The sequence below is a fragment of the Notamacropus eugenii genome, chromosome 2, assembly GCF_028372415.1.
Source record: "Notamacropus eugenii isolate mMacEug1 chromosome 2, mMacEug1.pri_v2, whole genome shotgun sequence".
NCBI lineage: Eukaryota > Metazoa > Chordata > Mammalia > Diprotodontia > Macropodidae > Notamacropus > Notamacropus eugenii.
The window spans coordinates 75,971,441-75,992,500 of NC_092873.1; the positions used below are offsets into that span (position 1 = coordinate 75,971,441).

Below are 21,060 nucleotides of genomic sequence, written 5' to 3' on the forward strand. Positions count from 1 at the left end.
GGTAGATCCCTATTTTACAGTTGAGGATACTGAGGCAGATAGCAGTTAAGTGACTTTCCCAGGGTCATACAGCTAGAATCCGAAGTCAGATTGGAAATTCAGCACTGACAACGGTGACCAATCAGCAGAAGAGATATCTTGACTACTGAATTAGTACTTTTAAAAACAGATGAATCAAGTCAGTGCACAAAGCAGTTGGATGAACACATATGGTATCTATGCTCAGTGAAAAGGATGGGGGGGGGGTTTCATGGGAGTTGCATGTTTTCCTGCTTTGTGTAAGAGGCATAGAACTGATTGCAATAATTAAGCATCACTTCCTGCCAGCCTCTACCCCTTCCCCCCCGCCAACCCCCCACCCCTACCCTCACCCGAACTGGAATTAGAGAGAGACCTCATCTGAGTTCCAAATACAGTAATGTGACAGATCATAGCTGGGAAATGACTTCAGGGAGTTGGGAGACAAGCTTGGCTCAGTTGTTTGGCAAATTAGCCCCCATGTGTCTGTTTAATGAAGCACACAAAGCGTGTGTGCTCCCTCTAGGAAGCAGGGATATGAAAGAAGTCCCTTGGCTTTTTAAAGCTGCTTGTGGGATAGGGAATGGGGGGTGGGGGTGGGGAAATAATTTCACTGGAGCTGAAGAGGTTTAGCTCATAATCACTCTTCCTTACCCCATTCCTAGCAGCCATTTAATTTTTCTCCTGTTTAACTGACAGAGAAATTAAAGTCAGGAGGGGTTGAGTGTCTAGTCCAAGAGTACATTTTAGGACTAAAGAAGGCTAAAGGTGCCCTGACCTTCTTATATCAGGGTACCTTCCTGCCACCAAGCCCTTTGAAAGCAAGTGCTTTGGACTTTCTTAGGAGGCACTGGGGAGCCATTGAAGGTGGAGTGATGAGAGGGAAGCAATGTGTGAGGAAAATTATTCTATGCATAGAACTGATTAACTCCCACTTGCAAGGCACTGTGCCAAACCAAGCCTAGTGAAGGCAAGATAAAAAAATGAGAGTCTGAGACCTCAAGGAAATTAAGGTCTAATGTGGGGGGAGGAGGGCTGGGGCACAAAGATGAACCTGGAATGTGCATATATACACTGGTAGGGGAAAAGCTCGAGTCTGGGGCTCCAGAAGAAGTTTTAGTAGTACCTTAGGCTTGAGGAGATGAGGATCTGTGGCTTTGAAAGTGGAGATAAGGGTAAGACCAGAGAGATGCTGCTTGGTAACAGAGATTGTCTCTGAGTTCCATTACAGTGCAAAAGCCAAAGCATCCAGGGAAAGTGGAGGTGGGAACAGAGAGAGAGAGACAGAGATAAGAAGAAGAAAGGAGAGGGAGGCAGGAAGGAAAGGGAGAGAGAAGCCTTGTTTCAGTAGGGGAAGTTCTTAATCATTTCTCATAAGAGAAAATTGGTATTTTAAGAGTTAGGAGCAGACCATTTCAAACTCCTAGAGACAGCCAGCAACAAGAAAAAGAGGCTTAGGGTGGGGGAAAGAGAAGGCTGAGATGTTTACAGGGAAAAAAAAGTCAATGGAAAATATGACATGAGAACAGGCAAATTTGACATTTTGCTGTAGCTTCCCAGTGGCCCTGAACCAGCCAGGGACAGAACCAGCTACAGTACACAGGGGGTGGGGGTAGGGAGAAGTGACAATAGACTGTCTCTGTGCCAGTCCGGTGCATGGCCACAGGAGTGACTTCTCACCTTGCTAACCTTGACCATGTATGTCACCATGCTTTATGGCCTCACAAAATATCCTCTTATTGTTCCCCACATCTCCCCTGGTGCTTTAGTAGGAGCCAGGGTAGTCTGACCTTGTACTCCCTTTTCTACCTCCTCTCTCCCTCCCAAGTTCTGGTTTTGTGTCTCAAAAGAGGGCAGCATTACCAAACCTTAGGGGTATCTCTTCTAGAAGCTCTTGTCATCCAAAGGGGAAAGAGTCTGTCTGCAGGGGGTGGGGGACAGAGAGGTGAGGGGTTCCTCTAGCTTCCTTTGTCTAACAGCTTGACAAAAGGGGGCTGGCTTTCCAAACAGACACAGGTGTGAAGAACCTGTTCCTCTAGTGTTTGCTTAGCTCTGTTAGGGGTCTCACAAGCACTGTTGACAGAAGGTTACTTTGTGTTCAGCCTTGCCTAAAGCTCTCTAAGCGCTCAATAAACACAGACTTACTGATCTCCTGGCACTTATCTTGAATCTAAAACCAGTCCTTGGCTAGAAGGGAAACCCCAGCTTCCTTGACTGATGCTTTTGATTTAGTGAAAGCCTTTTCAAAAAGAGAAGTTTTGCATTTTTTCTTTCACTTTGATCCATGTGTTGGCCATTTTATTTTGAATCAACTATCCTATCCCTATCAACTATTCTATAAACAAAGATCCAGGAAAATTCGTATTTTTAAACAATTTCACTTTTAGGCCTTTTATTTTTACTGGAGGTTGTCCTGGAGATGATAAAAAGGAGAACACAAGGAGCTAAAAATAGTCCAGTTTTACCCTCTACAAGCATCAGCTTGCCTGTTGATACTTTAAATTAGAGATCTTTGTTGAATTAAAAATAAATAGATGTATGGTTGAAAGAAGTGAATCAAATCAATTTTGACATTCAATTCAAGTCAATTGAACAAGCACTTTTGTAGATCCAAGTACGTGCTAGGCTAGGCAGGCACTTGGGGTGTGGGGGTAGATACAAAGAAAAAACAAGCACCCAAAAAATAGTCTCTACCTTAAAGCTTACATTTCTACTGGATGAAGCATTTACCCTGATAAGTAAGTAAATTGAAAGAGGGACTAACAGTGAAGGGAGATTGGAAAGAAGTGGATTCTAGAATACAAAGGTGAACAGGCCTTGGAGGACAGCCCATAAAATGACACTGAGGCAGGAGATGGAAAGCTGAGTTTGGGAAACAGCTTGGTTTGTTAGAACCTAGAGACATAAGTGAGAATAATGTGACAGCTCCAATTTTTTGAGCAAAATAAGAGACAAGCTATTCTGCTAAGGAGGGATGGGAGAGAAGTAGCGAACATTGGTTAACTGCATGAGAGAACAGGTTGGAACAAACATCTTTCACATTCATTTCTTTCTTCCCAACACATTTTGATGGCAAGGTGAGCTGGACCATAGTTGATTTTAAATGCCAAACCCAGGTGTTTGTATTTTACCCTGGAGGCAATAGGGAAATACTGAAGATTCTGGAGCAGGGCAGTGATGTAAGTGGTCAGACCTGTACTTTCCATACATTATTTTGGCAGCTGTATGGAGATATTTAGGAGAGGAGAGATTGGAATCTGGGAAACCGATTAGCAGGTAATTTTAAGAGGTAATAAAGACTTTAAATTAAGATGATGGCAATGTAAGAGAAAAGAGATGACTATGAGAGATTTTTATGTCGAGGCTTTTTCTCTCAAGTTAACCAAAATGTCACCTCTTCTGCCTCCCTTTTCTCTCAGCAGAGCCCCTCACCTCTTACTTTGCCCTCCAAATTGAGGCTGTCATGAGCACCCTTTTCTTCCCAATTCCATATTTCACAAAATTTCAGTTTATCTTGCCCCTCCCCATCTCTCTTTCTCCAGTGTCAGAGGATGAAATTCCTCTGCTCCTTGCTATGCCATGATTTGCGAGTTTGTTCCTTTTCTCATCCCCTCTCTCTTCCCAATTTTCAACCTTTCCTTATCCATTGACTCTTTTTCCTGGTGCCTGTATCCTTTTCCCATAGCTGTAAAAGTTATCTCCTTCCATTTGCCTTTAAATTTGTTATGTGATATGACCTTTTATATCTCCATCACATCCATTTGAAACTGTGGTATACAGTATAGGAAGGTGGTCTAATCCTGCTTTTTCCCAAATATCCCCAAAAGATTTTGATGACTAGTGCATCTGTACCCCACTAGTTGGTGCCTCTGGCATTATATCACTATTCAGTTGCTCACAGATGTTGGTACCTAACCTGCTCCAATGATTAAGTTTTATATTTTTTAATCATTGCTAAATCGTTTAAGTGATTCCTTCTTGGTAGCATAGTTTGATATATGGTACTTCTGGGTACTTTTTCTTTCCTCCTTTTTTTTCATTATTTTCTCTTGACTTTTGTTCTGCCAGGTGAATTGTTATAATTTTGTTTAGTTTTATAAAGTAAAGCCTTTCCTCCTCTGAAAACTGGGGATCATAATAGTGCCTACCTCACAAGGTTGTTGGGTTTGGTAATTTGGTTGGTATGGCACTGAACCTATAAATTAATGTAGGTAGAAAAATTATTTTTTTATATTAGCACATGCCAACCATGATCAATTAATTCTTAGCAAGTTAAGTTCCCTTTGTAAAGAGCGTTTAGTGTTCGTAATCACATAATTTTTACGTTTGTCTTGGTAAGCAGATTCCAAGTCATATTCTATTCTCCATCTTTTCCTGGTGAGTTTTGTTGGAAATATATAGAAAGACAAAATTTTTGTGTGTTCATTTCATATCCCAATTCTCTCATTAAGTTAGTTGATGTTACTATTCATAATCTCTAGGATTCTCTAATTAAGCCATACCATCTACAAAAAGGGATAATTGTATTTTGTCTATATAGATTTCCTAAATTTCCTTTTCTTATCTTATTGTTATGGCTAGCATTTTCAAAACCATATTAGCAATAATGATGACAGCCGACACAGTGAACAGATTGCTGGACTTGAAGTCAAAATACTTGAATTCTAATACGTCCTTAGACACTTACAAACTCTGTTAACCTGGGCAAATTAATTCATCTTTGCCTTAGTAACATCTATCTCACAGGCTTGTTGTGGAAAATCAAAATAAGTGAGATAATATACGTAGTGTTGGACAAACCTTAAAGCATTATAGAAATGCTATTGCTATTCTGTTACCCCTGATCCTACTGGAAAAAGTCTCTAGTGTTTTTCATTTACAGATAATGTTTGCTGATGCCTTTAGTTAGATACTGTTTACTATGTTAAGGAACAGTTCCTTTATCCCTATGTTTTCAAGTGTTTTTTAACATGAAAACTGATTTTTGTTTTTGTTATTTATATGGTCAGTTATGTGTATAGTTTTCCTACTATTGAAGTAACCCACGTTCCTGGCATAAATCTCATCTAGTCATATTATGTAGTATTTTTAACATGTTCTTATGGTTCTTTTGCTAATATCTTATTCAGTATATTTTCATTGATATTCTTCTTCTTTTTTTTCCTCTCTGACTGCTCTCTCCCTAGTTTAGGTATCAGGACCATATTGCGTCATAGAAAGAATTTGGTAGGATGCCATTTTCCCCTATTTTTGAAAACAGTTTATTTAAAATTGGAATTAATTCTTCTTGGAACAATAGCATTTATGGCTTGTTCAAATTCTTCTTCTGAGATTGGTTTATTTAGATTCTCTGCTTCTTGTTCTGTTAATCTGGGTGTTTCATAGTTTTTGTAAATATTAATCCATTTCCCTTAAGGTATCTGTTTGCTGTCATGTAATTGGACAGAATTGTTTTCAATAATTTTCTTTATTCTTCATAAGTTGTTTTTCTTACTGGCAGTTTAGTATTTCTCTTTTTAATCACATTAGCTAAGGATTTTAATCTATTTTATTATTTTTCTGCCCCCAAGCCCCAGCTTATTTCAGTAGCTTTTTTGATTTGTAAGAAATATGGAGCCAAGCCCTCTCTTATGTGACATCTTTGGATGGTTCTATTTCTGACTTCCCTGGATAGTTTTATTTCTTCTGATATGGCAGGCTAAGGCATTGATTTCTCTTCAAATGCCAGATTTCTGGAGCTGGCTTTGGCTTTCAACTTGTTGATTGATTGATTGATTTTGAAGCAGACTTGACAAGATGTGGAACCTAATCATATAAAGAAGGTGAGGGAAAGTGCAGAATTCTTGAATTTTCGAACTTGAGGGACTGACAAAATATTCTTGAGAGAAATAGGGAAATTAGGGAGAGTGGTGAGTTTTAGGGAAGTTAATGTTTCTGATTTTGACATGCTGATTTAAGACGTCCAGTTGGGAGTTGATGTGGAACTTGAATTCTGGAGAGAGAGAGAGAATGGGCTGAATTTATTAAAATGGGAATCATCCCCATAGAGATGGTAATGGAATGCATGAGAACTCATGATATGATCAAAAGAGATAAAGAGAGAAGATAAGAAGGTCCAAGGACACAGAACTTGAAAAACATCCATAGTTGGGAGGCGCTCCTCTAGCAAAGGAGGCTGAGATGTCCTCAGACAAATAGGAGAAGCAGGATGGAGCAGTATTACAAAAGTTGAGGGAAGAGAGATCATCCACGTAGTCATTAGTTTCCAAAGTTGAAAAAAGATCAAAAGGAAATGCCTGCTTCTGTAGCAATTAAGAAATCATTAACCTTGAAACAAATACGTTAAGTTAAATGCTAGAAGACAAGTTGCAAGGGTTTTAGAAATGGTTTGGAAAGTGAGGAAGTGGAGTCAGAGAGTGGAGATGTAGAATTTTTTTCCTGGGATGCTGGTAGATGATATTTACAGAGATTTTAAGGTTTACAAAATGCTTGTAAAATATTATATCATTTTATTTTCACAATAACTTGTAGACACCATAAATGTCATTATCTTCATTTTACAGAAGAGGAAACTGAGCATCAGAGAGGTTAGGTGACTTACCCATCATGTCACTTCTAAGTGCTGGAAGAGTGAACCCAAGCGTTTCAGGACTCCTGCTATATTACTCCTTCCCTGGGTCTCTAGTCTCATAAATGAAACCAAAAGATATGAAGAAGTTGTAGCTAAATGGAGAAATGTCAGTCATAAGACCATAGAGCTCAAGTTGGAAGGAACCTCAGAAATCATATGATCCAACTTTAGAGATTAAAAAGCCAAGGCCTAGAGAGCATTATCACCTTGCCCAGCATCACACAGATAATAAGTAGCACAGCCAGAATTTGGAGTGAGAATTGTATTCTCACTCCAGGTGTAGCACTCTTTTTGCTTCCTGTAGACTCTACCTTCCAAATATCTGTGGCATCCTTCCCCTTCTCTCCATATACTTGGCTACCACCCTAGTTTCAGATTACCATTACCTTCCATGTTGACTTCTGTAATAACTTCCCAATAGGTTTCCTTCTTCTCCTCTCTAATTATCCCCCACATAGCTGTGAAAATTATAGTTAAAGCAGAGTTTTGAACATCTCACTACTTTGCTCAAAATGCTTCAAGAGTTAGTTCCATGTTTCTTCTAGGTTAAAATATAAATCCCTCTGTTGGGCATTTGAAGCCCTTTTCAATTTTACTTCAACCTATCCTTCTCTACTGACTTGACATTACATCCCCGTCCGGCCAAACTGATGATCTTCCTGTTTCTTGTAGATCACTGCTCTTCACACCTAGCAACTATCCTTTCTTCAACCTCTCAGAATGCTGAGCTCCCTTCAAGAGACCAAGTAACTACAATAAGCCTTTCCTGAATTCCCTGAGTTCTTTGTATTCTTCTAAGTTATTTGTTATATACATTTGTCCCTTCCACATCATGAGGTTAGGGGCGTGGGCCCCCATGATCTGGATACAATTTTTTGGCCCTTCTTTTGTACTAGAGAAGTCTGTTTATAGTCAGTACCTTATTGTAAAATTTGAGTTGTGTTTGGTCATAGGCTTTGTGTTATCTGCTGGCATTCATGGCTTCTGCAAAACTCCAAAAAATTCCCATTTAATTTCTTATGCTGATTCACAATATATTGAAACCCAAGCTATGATGGGGAAAGTCGTGATGTGGAAGGAATAACTGTAGTGTATATTTACTTAACTATTTCCATCTTGTTGTCCCCTCTATTCCAGTAGAAAATAAACTCTTTGGGGGAAGGGACTCATTTATTTTTGTCTTTGTATCCCTTACTATTCCTAGAACACAATAGGCAAGCTTAATCTAGCTGAAGTTGTCCTGAGGGATATCTAGAAGATAATATTGCCAAAGACGTCAGGCCACCATCACCACTTCTACCACCTCGACGACTACCTCCCTATGCCAGTTTCCCTCAGACTGATAGAATCAGCCTAGGATCCAGATGTCATGGGTTCTAGGAATTGCAGTGCCCCCAGCCTACCAATTTTGCTATCAGCTGGTGCTGCAGCCATTTCCAGAGGAGCTAACCTTATGGAGATGTGGTCTGTCAACTGTCTCCACAGGTGCCAGTTGCTGCATTCTCAGCAACCAATAACTTCTGAAAGCCTCATGGTGTGAATCTGGCCAGGACATGATGTGAAGGTCTGGTTCCAGGCAACATGAGGCAAAATCTCCATTATCAGGCCTCTAAGATCCAGGGACTAGGTCCAAGGTTCTGACGGGAAGGAAATAAGAATAGTTTCTAGAGTACAGGCAAGGGCCATGTGAACATGGCTGGTTTATCACAAACAGGTATAGTTTTTACCAGTGAAAATGATATTAAGGGAGATCCACTACCTTCTGTTTTACTATTCTATCCTAGGGACCACCAGGCCTTTCCATCTAACTTGCAGCTAAAACTTCTTAAAAATGTTGTTCCCAAATTGGAATGGGAGTAGGCACTATCCTGCTTTTAGTGTTTAGCACAGGACTTGACACATAATAGTCGCTTAATAAATACTTTTTTCTTCATTTTCATACATTCATTACTGACTTTTTTTGTATTTCATTGTATTAAAGATAAAAAGGGAGATAAGCAAGCATCTATATATTCTTAACGAGTTTAAGTCACCAAGTCCAAATGAGTTACAACCCAGGATACTGAAAAAAAACTGGCAGATATGTTGGCTAACTCATTGTTACAGATTTTTAGAAGTTCATCCAAAATAGGAGAGGTACTTCAAGGCAATGGAATCTTCACAATTGAGGACATTTTAGCTTTACAATATCAACCTTTTCTACTCAATTCAAATCACAGTGGCTGTTTATATAGCAGCCTCCAGGTCATTCTCCTTCCTTCCTCAAGGAATTTAACACCTAGATTTAACACCACTTTCTTCTCTCGACTCTTGTCTTTACACTAGGTCACTTCAGGATCCATGTTAATGTACCCTTAAGCCCCCTAACTTCCCAATTCTTATCTCCTAAAATTTTATGGTGTTCTCTCTCCCCTTCTCCATTCCAACTCAGCAATACATCAGGATGGTCGCACACTGAGTCTTACTATTACCCATAAATGCTATTTATACTATAGTATAAATACTATTACCCATAAATTCCACTCCCTTAATCAAAAACTGACTCTCTTCTGACAATAACCTTTTATCATCCCATCTCTCTCTGTACCTTACCCTTTCTAAACCCATTCTTCATCCTCCTACCCCCGCACCCCAACCCTCCCCACCCTAACCCCTCAGTACCATTACCCCTTCTCTAATGTCAATTTCTTCCCTCTCCAGTCTTGGTCCTATAGTATACAATTTATCTGTATACTTAGTTCTCTGCACATGATTCCCTTGTTTGCTTGGTCAATCATTCCTCATCTCTTGCCAAACCTCAACTCTACATCACTCCCAACATTTGCCTCCTCCACTCCTACTCACATGTTTTGCTGAATGGAGTTGGAGGAAGTACATCATTGGGCTGACTGGGTACATTACAAGTTCATGTTTTCCAAATTCAGCTGGGCCCTCAGTGCAATGAGGCAATCTTTTATTTTTTCTAATTGATTCCCTGTCTCCCACCCCACAAAAGCATTTCCAAACCCTCTCTTTCTCTTGAAGTCTCCCACATCTACCCTTTCTCCTTCCTCTGTTTCTTAACTGAAGATCTTACCCTCTTACTTTACTTAGGAAATTGAGGCTATCTGACATGACTTCCATATTTTCTCCTCATCTTTTTCTCAAAATCCTTTGATATTGTGCCCAACCTTTCTGCCTGACAATGAGGCGGCCCTTTTTTGTCACATGTACTTTTGATCCTTTTTATTCCCCCTTTTCAACTTCAATCACCCTTCTCTCCCTTTCTGAACTTTAACCTTCTCTTATCAATCGGTTCCTTCCCTACTGCCTTCAAACATACCCAAGTCTTTAGCAATCAAAAATAAAAAATTTTTTACCATGACCTCAAGTTATCTATCTATATGTATATAGATATACATACATACATATGTATGTATATATAGTATCTATGTATAGATATGTACATATATGTATGTATGTAAATATGCATGTGTGTGTAAATTTCCCCTCCTTTTATCAACCAATCTCCTAGAAAGGTCTGTCTATGCTCTACTTCTACTTCTTCTTTTCATTCATTCTTCAATTCTTTGTGATCTGCCTTATGACCTCATCACCCAACTGAAACTGCTTTTTCCAACTTGATCAATTATCTCTTAATTGCCAAATCTGATGGTCTTTATTTTAGTCATTTTTTTTCACCTTATCTGCTTCCTTCGATACTGTTGACCACGCTCTCCTCCTACAGCTTTTGTAATATTTCCTTTCCTATTTTCCTCCTTTCTGTATAGCCACCGCCTTCTCAGTCTCCTTGGCTGGTTCACCATCCATATGCTCCATAACTGTCAATGTGTCCCAAAGCTCTCTTCAGGGCCCCCAACTCTTTTCTCTCTAAACTCTCTTTTTTGGACCTTGGCAGCTCCCCTGGGTTTAATTATCATCTCTGTTCTTTGCCTGTTTCTCCAATTTCTCCTACTAGCTTCAACCCTGTATCATCAGTTAGTTGCCTGTAGCATATTTCAAACTGGATGTTCTGGAGATATCTGAAAACTTAACATATCCAAAATAAAACACATTATCTTCCCCTCAAAAAAAAAACAAAAACAAACCAACACCTTTCTTCCAAACTTCTCTTTTCCTCTGAGGGCCCCACTCTTCTCACAGATTCTTAACCTAATCATTATCCTTGACTTCTCATTCTTTGTCCTACCTGTTATCTTCACATATCCAATCAAGTACAAAATCTTGTCATTTATATCTCTACAACATCTCTCACATCTGACTCCTGTCTGCTTAAACAAAGGCTACTTTAATTGAGGCTCTTATCACCTCTTCATGCCTCCTAATTGATCTCTGTCTTGAGTCTCTCTCTCCAATTCAACTCATCTTCCACACAGCTGCTGAAGTGATTTTCCTTAAAGGCAGATCTGATCATATCCCTTCCCTACTTAGTCAACTTATGCCTCTAGAATAAAATACAAATTCCCCTATTTAACTTTCAAAGCCTTTCATAATCCTCCCAGTCCTCTCTTTTCTCTGTCATTGTATATTACTCTTTCTCCTGTTTTCTTCAGTCTAGATAAACTGGCCCTCTTTCTGTTCTTCCCATAACAGTCCATCTCCCATCTCTGTACTTTTGTACGTGACTTTCCCCATGCCTGGAATATATTCCCATCTTACCTTGTGCTCATAGAATACTTCTCTTCCTTCAAGCTGCACCTCAAGCATGACACAAAGCCCTTCGTGATCACTACCCCTTACCTCTTTGGATACTTTCCTTCTCAAACTACCCAAATTTAACTACCTCTCACTTTGGCCACATGTCTGGTCCACATCTTTGTCTGCTTCCACATCTCTCTTATATCTCTTTCACCATATCTAGAGTGCATCTCTTTATTATATATGTTACAGAATGTTCACATACTATCTATTCTCTTCATTTCCTTGGGTGCCTACAAACTTAATTTTTCAGAGACTGGGTAATCCATGACTTGGTAGATATTCAGTGTCATTAGGAAAATATTGAATTTAGAAAGATGAGATTTTTTTAAGATAAGTGTTTTTTATAGGAAGAAGTTTACAGTCATTAAAAACATTGCACTATTTTCCAAGTGCCATTCAGAGTACCTTCTCCTTCTGTTCAGTTGTAGAACCAGATTTCTGTCCAGGTGCAGCTTTTGACCAATATCTATGTATATACCTTCCATAGAACAGTTTCCACATTTGTAAAATGAAGGAGAATTAAATAGATGATTTCTCTGACCCTTCAAGTTTAACTTAAATGAAGACAGCTACAGTGTATCAGAAAGGACACCGGATTTAGAACCTTAAGACCAGGGCTCAAGTCGCTGCTCTGATACCTAACTAGATATGTGACTTGCCTCAGTTTTCTCATCTGTGAAATGAAGGGGTTAGACTTGATGACCTTTAAGTCCTCTTCCAGCTATAACATGCTGTGATTCTGATTCCATGGTTCTCTTCCAGTTATCTTTAGCTGTTGTTTGGCCTTGCCCGGGGTGTTAGGTTGTTGGCAAGATTAGAGCCCTGACCTCCTGGCCATAATAAAGCTGCCTTTTCCGCTCAGTTTGAAATTTGATAATGAAACAAATACCAAATATTTTTCTCTCCAAGTGAAATAGGAGATAAACAGGAAGGAATCAGGGATTAAGGTGTCTCTCTGGAGGAGGAGGCTGGTGACAGGCAGGGAGTTGAGTGTCACCTCCATGTGGAGCAGAAAGGTCCAGATGTGGCTTGCCTTACCCAGGGCATTTTTCCATTTGTGTAGAGAAAATAAAATAAAGAGCAAAGAAAACAAGCATAAAATACTTTACCGTATACCAGGTTCTTGCAATTGCCACTTGAGGTGTCCTTGATAGCTCTGAAGAGAGGGGAAAGCGGAGAAGGAGGGGGAGAGAAGAAACTGACCTTTTGATGTTCTGTTCCTTAGTTGTCTTTTGTGTGACCAGTTGTTTTAAAAGACCTCTTTGTTGATCTGAGGTACATATGGCAAAGAAATACCAGTGTCTTCTAGCTTTGGGGCTGGGGAAGTATGAGGTTGGGCTCCCAGGAGAGGGGTCAGGGGCCAGGGGACTTGCTTCCTTCACAGAATCTCAGTGTTGAATGGGACCTCAGAGGCCATTTAGCCCAACCTGTAATGAATAAGAATCCCTTCCACTTCACACCCAATAGCCTTTACATGAAAACCTCTAGTAAGTGGAAAACGCTTGTTTCTAAGTGCTACTTAAAAGCTACCACCTATGCAATGTTCATCACATTTCTTTGTATCATATGCTTAGTGGTGTATATGTCTCATTTCCTCTTAAAACTCCTCCAAGGAAAGGATAGGATCTTATGTGTCAAATGAGATAATATTGTAAAGCTCTTGTTTACGTCTGGCATACAGTAAGCACTTAATAGATGCTTGCTCCCTCCCCCTTCCCCCTTATATATCTGGTCCAGGCAGTGGAAAGAGAACCCCTAGTCACACAATGACTAGTTTTGTGACTATGAGCAAGTCACTTAAATTCTTGAAGCCTCAGTTTTCCCACCTCTAAAATGGGAATAATAATACACTGAGAAGTTATGTTAAGAGCTTGGTTCTTAGTCAGGTGGGCCAGGATTGAAATGCCACTTCTGATATATACTGGCTGTGTGGTTTTTTTTATCTTTTATTCATCATCTTTATTTCTTTTTTAATTATTTTATTTGTTTTCAGTGTCCTACAATTACTTCCATATATGTTAGATCTTTTTTACCCTCCCCACTCCTTTCCCAAGATGGCATGCAATCTTATATAGGTTCTACACATACATTCCTATTAAATATATTTTCACCTTAGTCATGTTCCATAGAAGAATTAAAATGAATGGGAGAAACCATGAAACAAAACATAATACAAAAAAGAAAATGGTCTGCTTTATTCTACGATCCAGTTCCATAGTTCTTTCTCTGAATGTGAAAGGCATTTTGCCTCAAGAGTCCATTGGGAGTTTTTTAGGTCCTTGCATTGCTGTGAAGGACTAGGTCTACCAGAAAAAAATCTGTGGTTGTTGCTGTGTACAAAGTTCTCCTGCTTCTGCTCCTTTCACTCAGCATCAGTTCATATAAGTCTTTCCAGGCCTCTCTGAAGTCTTCCTGTTCATCATTTCTTATAGCACAATAGCATTCCATTACATTCATATACCACAACTTGTTCAGCCATTCCCAATGGATGGGCATCCCCTTGATTTCCAATTTTTGGCCACCACAAAGAGAGCTGCTATAAATATTTTTGTACATGTGGAACCCTTTCCCATTTTTATGATCTCTTTGGGATACAGTCGTAGAAGCGATATTGCTGGGTCAAAGGGTATGCACATTTTTGTAGCCCTTTGGGCATAGTTCCAAATTGCTCTCCAGAATGGTTGGATCAGCTCACTGGCTGTGTGCTTTCAGTTAACCTCTCTGTGCCACTATAAAGTCAAAAGCTAAAGAGGAGGTATCTATCAGCATTGGTAGAGGGAGTTTCCCCGTTTGGGTCCTCCCTATACCAATGAAATTATAGGTCTGAAACATATATGTGATATATGTGTGTGCACACATATCCAAGGATACACATACATATGGATACATACATGCATATACAAATATACACATACATATATATACATGTATATATGTACATACATACATATATATATGCTCCCTGCCTTAAAGTATTATTGTAGGAAAGTATTTAGTGAACCCTAAAGTGTGGTATAAACATGAGCTATCATCATCATTGCTTCTTTGATGTATTTTTGATTCAGATCATAAAACAATCTCATGCTATGCGATTCTTGTCCATACCGTTCCATAAAATTCTCCATAGAAAAGCTTTATCAGACATTATAGAGACCTTCCTCTGGTTATTTTCACATCTTGTGAGTACTAGTACCGATGCAATGTACCAGTCTGCCAGTAGTAATGTATTAGTGTCTTTGCTACTCTTCTTAGTTCATAGATATGCAGTAAAACTGGCCAGGGGCCAGAGTTGTTTCTGCTGCGTGCTCTTGTGTCCAGTACCTTCAAGAAAGCCCTGAGCAGTTCCAATTCAATGGCACACATTCCATAAGCTTCTCTAAGGAATGTGACTGTCATTTGTCTTATCTCCAACACCTGGCCAAGGGCTCCCGCATATAGTAGAGGCTCAGTAATATTTACTGGTGTGGCCTATGTAAGAATGAGTATTTCCTCAAATGAGTATTTCCTCACCGTCGAAGGTCTCATCACCGTAGAAGTTGCTCATCTAGCAGCAACGAAGGGGAGAAAAGAAATGGAAGGGGGTCCATTTCAGGCACCAAGTTCCACGGCTGCCTTCCAAACCAACACTGTCTCCCTCTGCTTCTCCTGCAGCCTGTAACTGCAACCTGCATGCCCGCCGCTGCCGCTTCAACATGGAGCTCTATAAGCTGTCTGGGCGCAAGAGCGGGGGTGTCTGCCTCAACTGTCGGCACAACACTGCGGGGCGTCACTGCCACTACTGCAAGGAAGGCTACTACCGAGACATGAACAAACCGATCACTCACAGGAAGGCCTGCAAGGGTGAGTGGGGTAGAGGGGGAACCTCTCTGGACACCTTCAGAGACATTTTCTGCACTCCCCAATAGGACTGCTAACATCTGAGTGATCATTGAGCTCTATCCTCTCTTTCTGCTGTCCTCTTTCCTTTGTTGTTTCATCTCTCTCTCTCCCCTCCCATCCCCCTTCTCCCCCTCCCCCTCCTCCTGTCCTTCAGTCTCCCTCCCCCTTCCCTCTGTCTCTCCTTTTTCTCCCTCTTCCCTCCTCCTGTTTTTCCCCCTCGACCTCTCCCTCATCCTCCCCCTCCCTCCAGCTTTTTCTCCCTCCTTCCCATTTTCTTACTTGCTTTTGGACTTAACACTGGTTATTTTGGGCAGTGTGGCCAAGTTAAGCAGAAACAAAGAAGGGGAGTGAAGAAAGTCTCAAAAGAGAAGAAAGAAAGGTTTAATACATTTTTGTAGGTGCATAGCTTTCAGATCCCAATCTAAAACCTCACTCTTCTTTCCTCTCCTTTGCACAGGTGTGCCACATACCAGGAGAAAAGGGGTCATATTCATCAGGCTTAGTGTCAGGGACAAAGCCAAATACATGCAGACATACTTCAGAGGTCCCTGCATGTGAACACTGTATAGAGATCCCCAGGTTTAGGGGGCAGGGTCATAGAAAGAACGTGTAATCCATCTGCAAATATCTTTGCTTCTAGGGACAAAAAATTAAAAGGAGACGAGAGAATCTATTTTTGTTCAGTGAAGCAAGCACGAATGGATTAACTTTCTGATGTTTATTTTTTCTCCCTTCAATGAAAATGAAGCAAGAAGAAATGACTCAGAGGATTTGATGAAACCAGCACATGAGGTGCAGGAAGGGTTCCTTTTCTATTAACATTTGGAGAAATCCACAAACCAGATTCTCCTAGTTCTTAGTGAAGGAACTGAAGTGTTCCCAAGAAGGCTTATTTATTTAAAGATCCATGCAGAGAAACAGCAGGAATCAGAGCAAGGTTTTTGACTCTTAAGTACAGACAGCGGAAGGGACTTCATAAAAGGATGCCTCACTCCTTGGGGAGCCAGGCTGTGCCCTGGGGAAGAAATAGTCACAGACCTTATGGGATCTCAGGGTAATATATAATATCATCAATTTAGACTTGGAAGATACATCAGAAGTCATCTGGTAAACTCTGTCATTTTACAGACAAGGAAACTGAGGCCAAGAGAGACTAAGTTACTTGTTCATGCTAGTAAATAGAACCAGAATTGGAATCCAGATCCTGACTCCCAGCCCTTAGCCTAGCACACTTTCATGATACCTCCTGCCTCTCATGGAATATTAGAGGTGTAATAGACCTTAGGAGAATATATAGTCTAACCCCAGTAAGATTAAGTGACTTGCCCAAGGTTATACAACTAGAGCCTAGCTCTCCTGACTCCTAGCTCAGTGCACTTTCTGCTCCACCATTTCATATAGTCACATAGGGAACCCACATCCATATTAGAACCCATATCCATGTGCTTACTTCCATCACATTCGTGGTTGGTCATGGAGAAGTGTCTCGGTTTTGATCATTGGAGGAATTCTAGCCTGTGACTTTCCTGTTGGTGCAGAATAATCCCCATTGTTCCTGAGTCAAGGCTATTTCTAGATTTGACCCCCTTATTTAGAGCATGAAGCATATCTGAAATCTTTCAGTTCTCCCGAGTGGAATTTCTAACCAGGAATTTCCTTGTGTGACCAAAATGATGTTATGCATAAAGGATGGCTTCTTCTTGCCAAGGAGAGCCTAGTCCGGACTAGACAGGTAAGCCAGAGTGAGAACTCACTCTTCTATGCAGTCTGCTCATGCACAAACTCCCACCTGGCCAGAGAGCCAGTCTCTATCCTCTCTCCTCTAGCTTCCCCACTCTTGCCTTCACAGTCTAATGATGCTGAGGACAACATGTTCTTTGCTGGTTAAACCTGGTTTCTCTTAGTTCACACTGGCACGCTGTTGCATTGGTAACTTTCCTATTAGTATCTTTTGTTCTTCCTTACCAAGTCATGCCAGTTCACCCTACATAACCAGTTCTGCTTCCTTTTAATTCCCTGAACAACTTTAGCTAACCATACCAATTAATTTGGTTCTTGACATAAGTACTCTAAATATTGAAGGGGAGAACTGAAATAACTAGATTTTCCTGAGGGATCAGTTAGGGAGGGAGTGATCTAGAACAAGTTATTCTATGCTTCAGGTAATCCCTTAGTTTTCTCCTTGTGTATGTGATACTCCACAAAATCAACAAATCCTCAAAAGCACCCCCCCCCCAATTTCGTATTCGTCAGCACTGCAAAGACTTTTTAGTGATTTATAAAGTAACCTATTAGTATTAATGTGTGTCAGCTGAAAAAGTTGTTGAAAAGCCCTTTTCTGAACTCAGCCAGCTGCTGGCAGCCTGCACCTTCACTCCCTTTTCTGGAGGGCTGTCAGGGAAGGGGAGTAACATACCCCTCATTGCTCTACCTAGATGAGGAAAATAGGGTGGCTGATAGAAATGGTAAGAGCAGCCTCTTGAGACTGTAATTCAGCTTTCTAATTTGTTGCTTTTCTACAGGCAGAAATAAATTTCTTCCTGCCCTCTTTCTCACCCCATCATCCTTTCCTTCCACACATTTGTGCCAAAAATAGAAATTGAGATCTCTTAAAATTCCATAAACTTCAGAAATTCAGTTTGGGGTGAGGGGTGGGGGCAAGGTAGTACCTGTCTCAGGAAGGGCAGATATCACATCTTTCCATGGCAGTTTTTGGGTGTAAATCCAAATGCCAAGTTATATATACACAGGCCATGAATTTTTATGAGAGGCAGTGTGACACAGTAGATATGGCATTGGATTTAGAGTCAGAAAGATCTGAGTTCAGATCCTGTCTTGAATATTTACTATATGTGTGATCCAGAGCAAGTCACTAGCCTCTCAGGGATTCAGTTTACTTTTTGTAAAATGAGAGGGTTAAACTCAGTGGCCTCTCAGATTTGTTCCAGCTATAAATCTTATGATCCTATCCTATGGAATATACCAGAGAAGAGAACGTATGGGGGTGGGGAGGTGGAGTGGATAGGTTTTTGAGGGGAGTACCTTGTGATCTCAGATCACTGGTCTGATGGGAAAGGGCATTTGCTTCTGAAAGCTTTGCCTGAAAGGGCTAAAACACATCTCTAAATATAAGAATCACTCCCCAAGAGTCAAAATGACCTCTTCTAAATACATTTGAGGACTTCCATTTTGTTCCAGAGGTATTAGAAGGGAGAAAACAAGGAAACCAGTACTAGTTACTTGATTGGAAAGTTGACCTGAGAGTGCTTGGGAATGACCATTGAGGCCCCCTGTCCTGAATTCCCAAGGACAGGGAGGCCCCTGCAGGGGGTGAGCCCACCCATAAATTGCTGGGGCCATGTGGCTACAGGTTAGTTGGGCCAGGACCCCTGTGCATTGAGAGAAGTGGTAAAAGTGGACCCAAAACTTTTTGGACCGTTAACTGTGGATAAAGACCACTAGATTGCAGACATGATTGTGCAGTTCCCTATTTGAGAGTTTCATAGAAATGCATTTGTTTTCTCCCTTCCCCTTCCCCTGTCCTCAGCACCTTAGTTTATAACCAAACGGGGGTTGGCAGGGCTAGTACATACAAAAGGGATGTAACAAACTCAGCCAGTGAACAGGAGGCTGCACTCACCAGCTATTCAGGGCAATTTCACAGCATGGGGAAGGGTCCATTGTTGGCATAGGCTGTTGTCCCATACAAAGTCAGATGAGATGAATTTCCCCTATTTTTCTGCAGAATGGTTTGTGAATGATACTCGTCTTGGAATCTGTCAAAAGATAGAAGGTTTTGTTTTCCATTCATCTTCTTTATGGACTTTGGGAGACTAGGGGCTGTTTTTTTTAGAGTGAGCATTGAAGGAGTTGCCATTTAACCATTTAAGTCATGTCCCCATTGATAACAATATTAATTTATCATCTTACCAAACCATCTGTGATGGGTAGAGGCATTCTCCGAGTCAAATGTGATCACCTTACAAAAGGCTCACGTTCCATCTCATTGAGCAGACCATTTCTGTAAGGCTTGATTCTTTCAGTCACTCCCATGCCCCCTTCGTGTCTGTGGTTTAACACAGCTGAGTAAATGCATCTAATCAGGAGCCAATGTCTTGTGAAAGTAAAATCAATATTCTCCAGGAAGTATGTTGTGGCAGTTGTCATGCTCCGTGCAAGTGTGTGTTGGCAGATCTTAACTCCACGTCTCAGGTTCTCTTTGAGAGAACATGTGCTAATTCACCATAGTAATCAACCACCACAGCCAGTTCCTGATTTGACCTCACTTTTGCAATTTCATCCTTCACTACGCTATGCTAATTATTATCTATGTATCTGCCTCTAATGCAAAGAAGAAAAACTCAAGTTGAACAGGGCACTGTCAAGCTGCGTAGGTCCCAGTAATTCTCTTGAGGGAAAAAATTTATGGCCTATGAAGATAAACGATTTTATGACTCTCTTGGTTAAACTGTGGTTGCTTTAACTTAACTTTTGCCACCCAAGGGCTGGGCTTTTAAATCCTCTAGTCTGCTGTTATTGCTTCCAAATGAGGGGATGCAACTAGTCAGAGGATATAGATTGGGCTTATCTAGCCTGATAGAGTTCTAATTGTTTTTGTCCTTTTTGACTTCCGATGATTTGAAGAGTCCTTTGCACGGACAAGTGCTGCATCTCATTTGGTCAATAAACATTCATTAACTGCCTGCTACATGTAAAGACCATGCTGGCCAATGGAGGAGAGAGAGCTCAACTAAAATATGCTTCTTGCCTTCATGGAGTTTATATTCTAGTTAAGAGGATAAGACACAAACATAGATGACTGTGATACTATTACATATTATATTGGAGAGTTACAAAGTACTTTGTGACAACCTTAACTGATACCATGTCCTCTGAGGTAGATGAATGAAGGCTACAGGTAGAGTTTACCCAGATGTTAGCTAAGCATTTATTAAAATCTCTCCTGCTGTTTTTGTGGAAAAGACAGAAGGTCAGCTACATCATATAACAGGTAAATTTGAATTGGTTGAATGGACATACCCAAAGAGTAGTCATTAATGACTCAGTAATCATCAATGCCTGAAGTGCCAGAGGAATCTGAGTCCTGTATAGTTTGTTACTTTTATTAGTTATTATTATTAGATAAAAGTACATGTCAGGCTTTACCAAATTTGCAAATTACACAGATTTGGGAGGCTAAAACTAATACACTGAATTGGGATAGTCAGTATTCTAAAAGATTTTGACAGGCTAGAATACCGAGCTAAATCTAATATGATGAAGTTCAGTAAAGATAAATCCAAAGCTTTAAACTTGGATTAAACATCAGTCTCACAAATACAAAATGAGAGACACATGGCTATACAGCCATTCATCTGAAAAAGATGGAAGATTTTAGTGGACCTCAAGCTCCACATGAGTCAAGACTGTGACATGGAAGCCATCAAAAGTGAATGCAAATTTAGGTTGTGTTAAGAGAGGCAAAGTGTCCCATCATACCATCTTCTAGTCAAACTACACCTGGAATGTTGTGTTCAATTCAGGGTACCAAATTTTAGGAAGAATATTGGTAAACTTGAGAGGTAATCAATTGGGATGGTGTTGAAAATAAAAATTAGTTTGGGTAAAATTGTTGTTTTTACTATATTGGCTCTGCCTACCCACGACAATTAATATTTCTCTAATTATTTTAATCTGATTTTATTTGTATGAACAATTTTTTTTTAATAATTTTGTTTACATAGTTCCTGGCAGGTGTGTTTTTGCAGGTGTGCTCCCACGTGTTTTATACTGTCTAGAATTATTTTAAATGAGACATGTTTGACTATCTT

The 21,060-nt window shown here is 40.3% G+C and overlaps 1 protein-coding gene across 1 annotated transcript in view; it reads left to right on the forward strand.

Annotated features, from left to right (window-relative positions):
- Positions 1-21,060, forward strand: part of NTN1 (netrin 1) — a 376,740-nt gene that overhangs the window by 200,945 nt on the left and 154,735 nt on the right. The window contains exon 3 of the mRNA XM_072641064.1: positions 15,002-15,190. Within this exon, the coding sequence (XP_072497165.1) occupies positions 15,002-15,190 (189 nt within the window). The remainder of the gene's footprint in view (positions 1-15,001; positions 15,191-21,060) is intronic.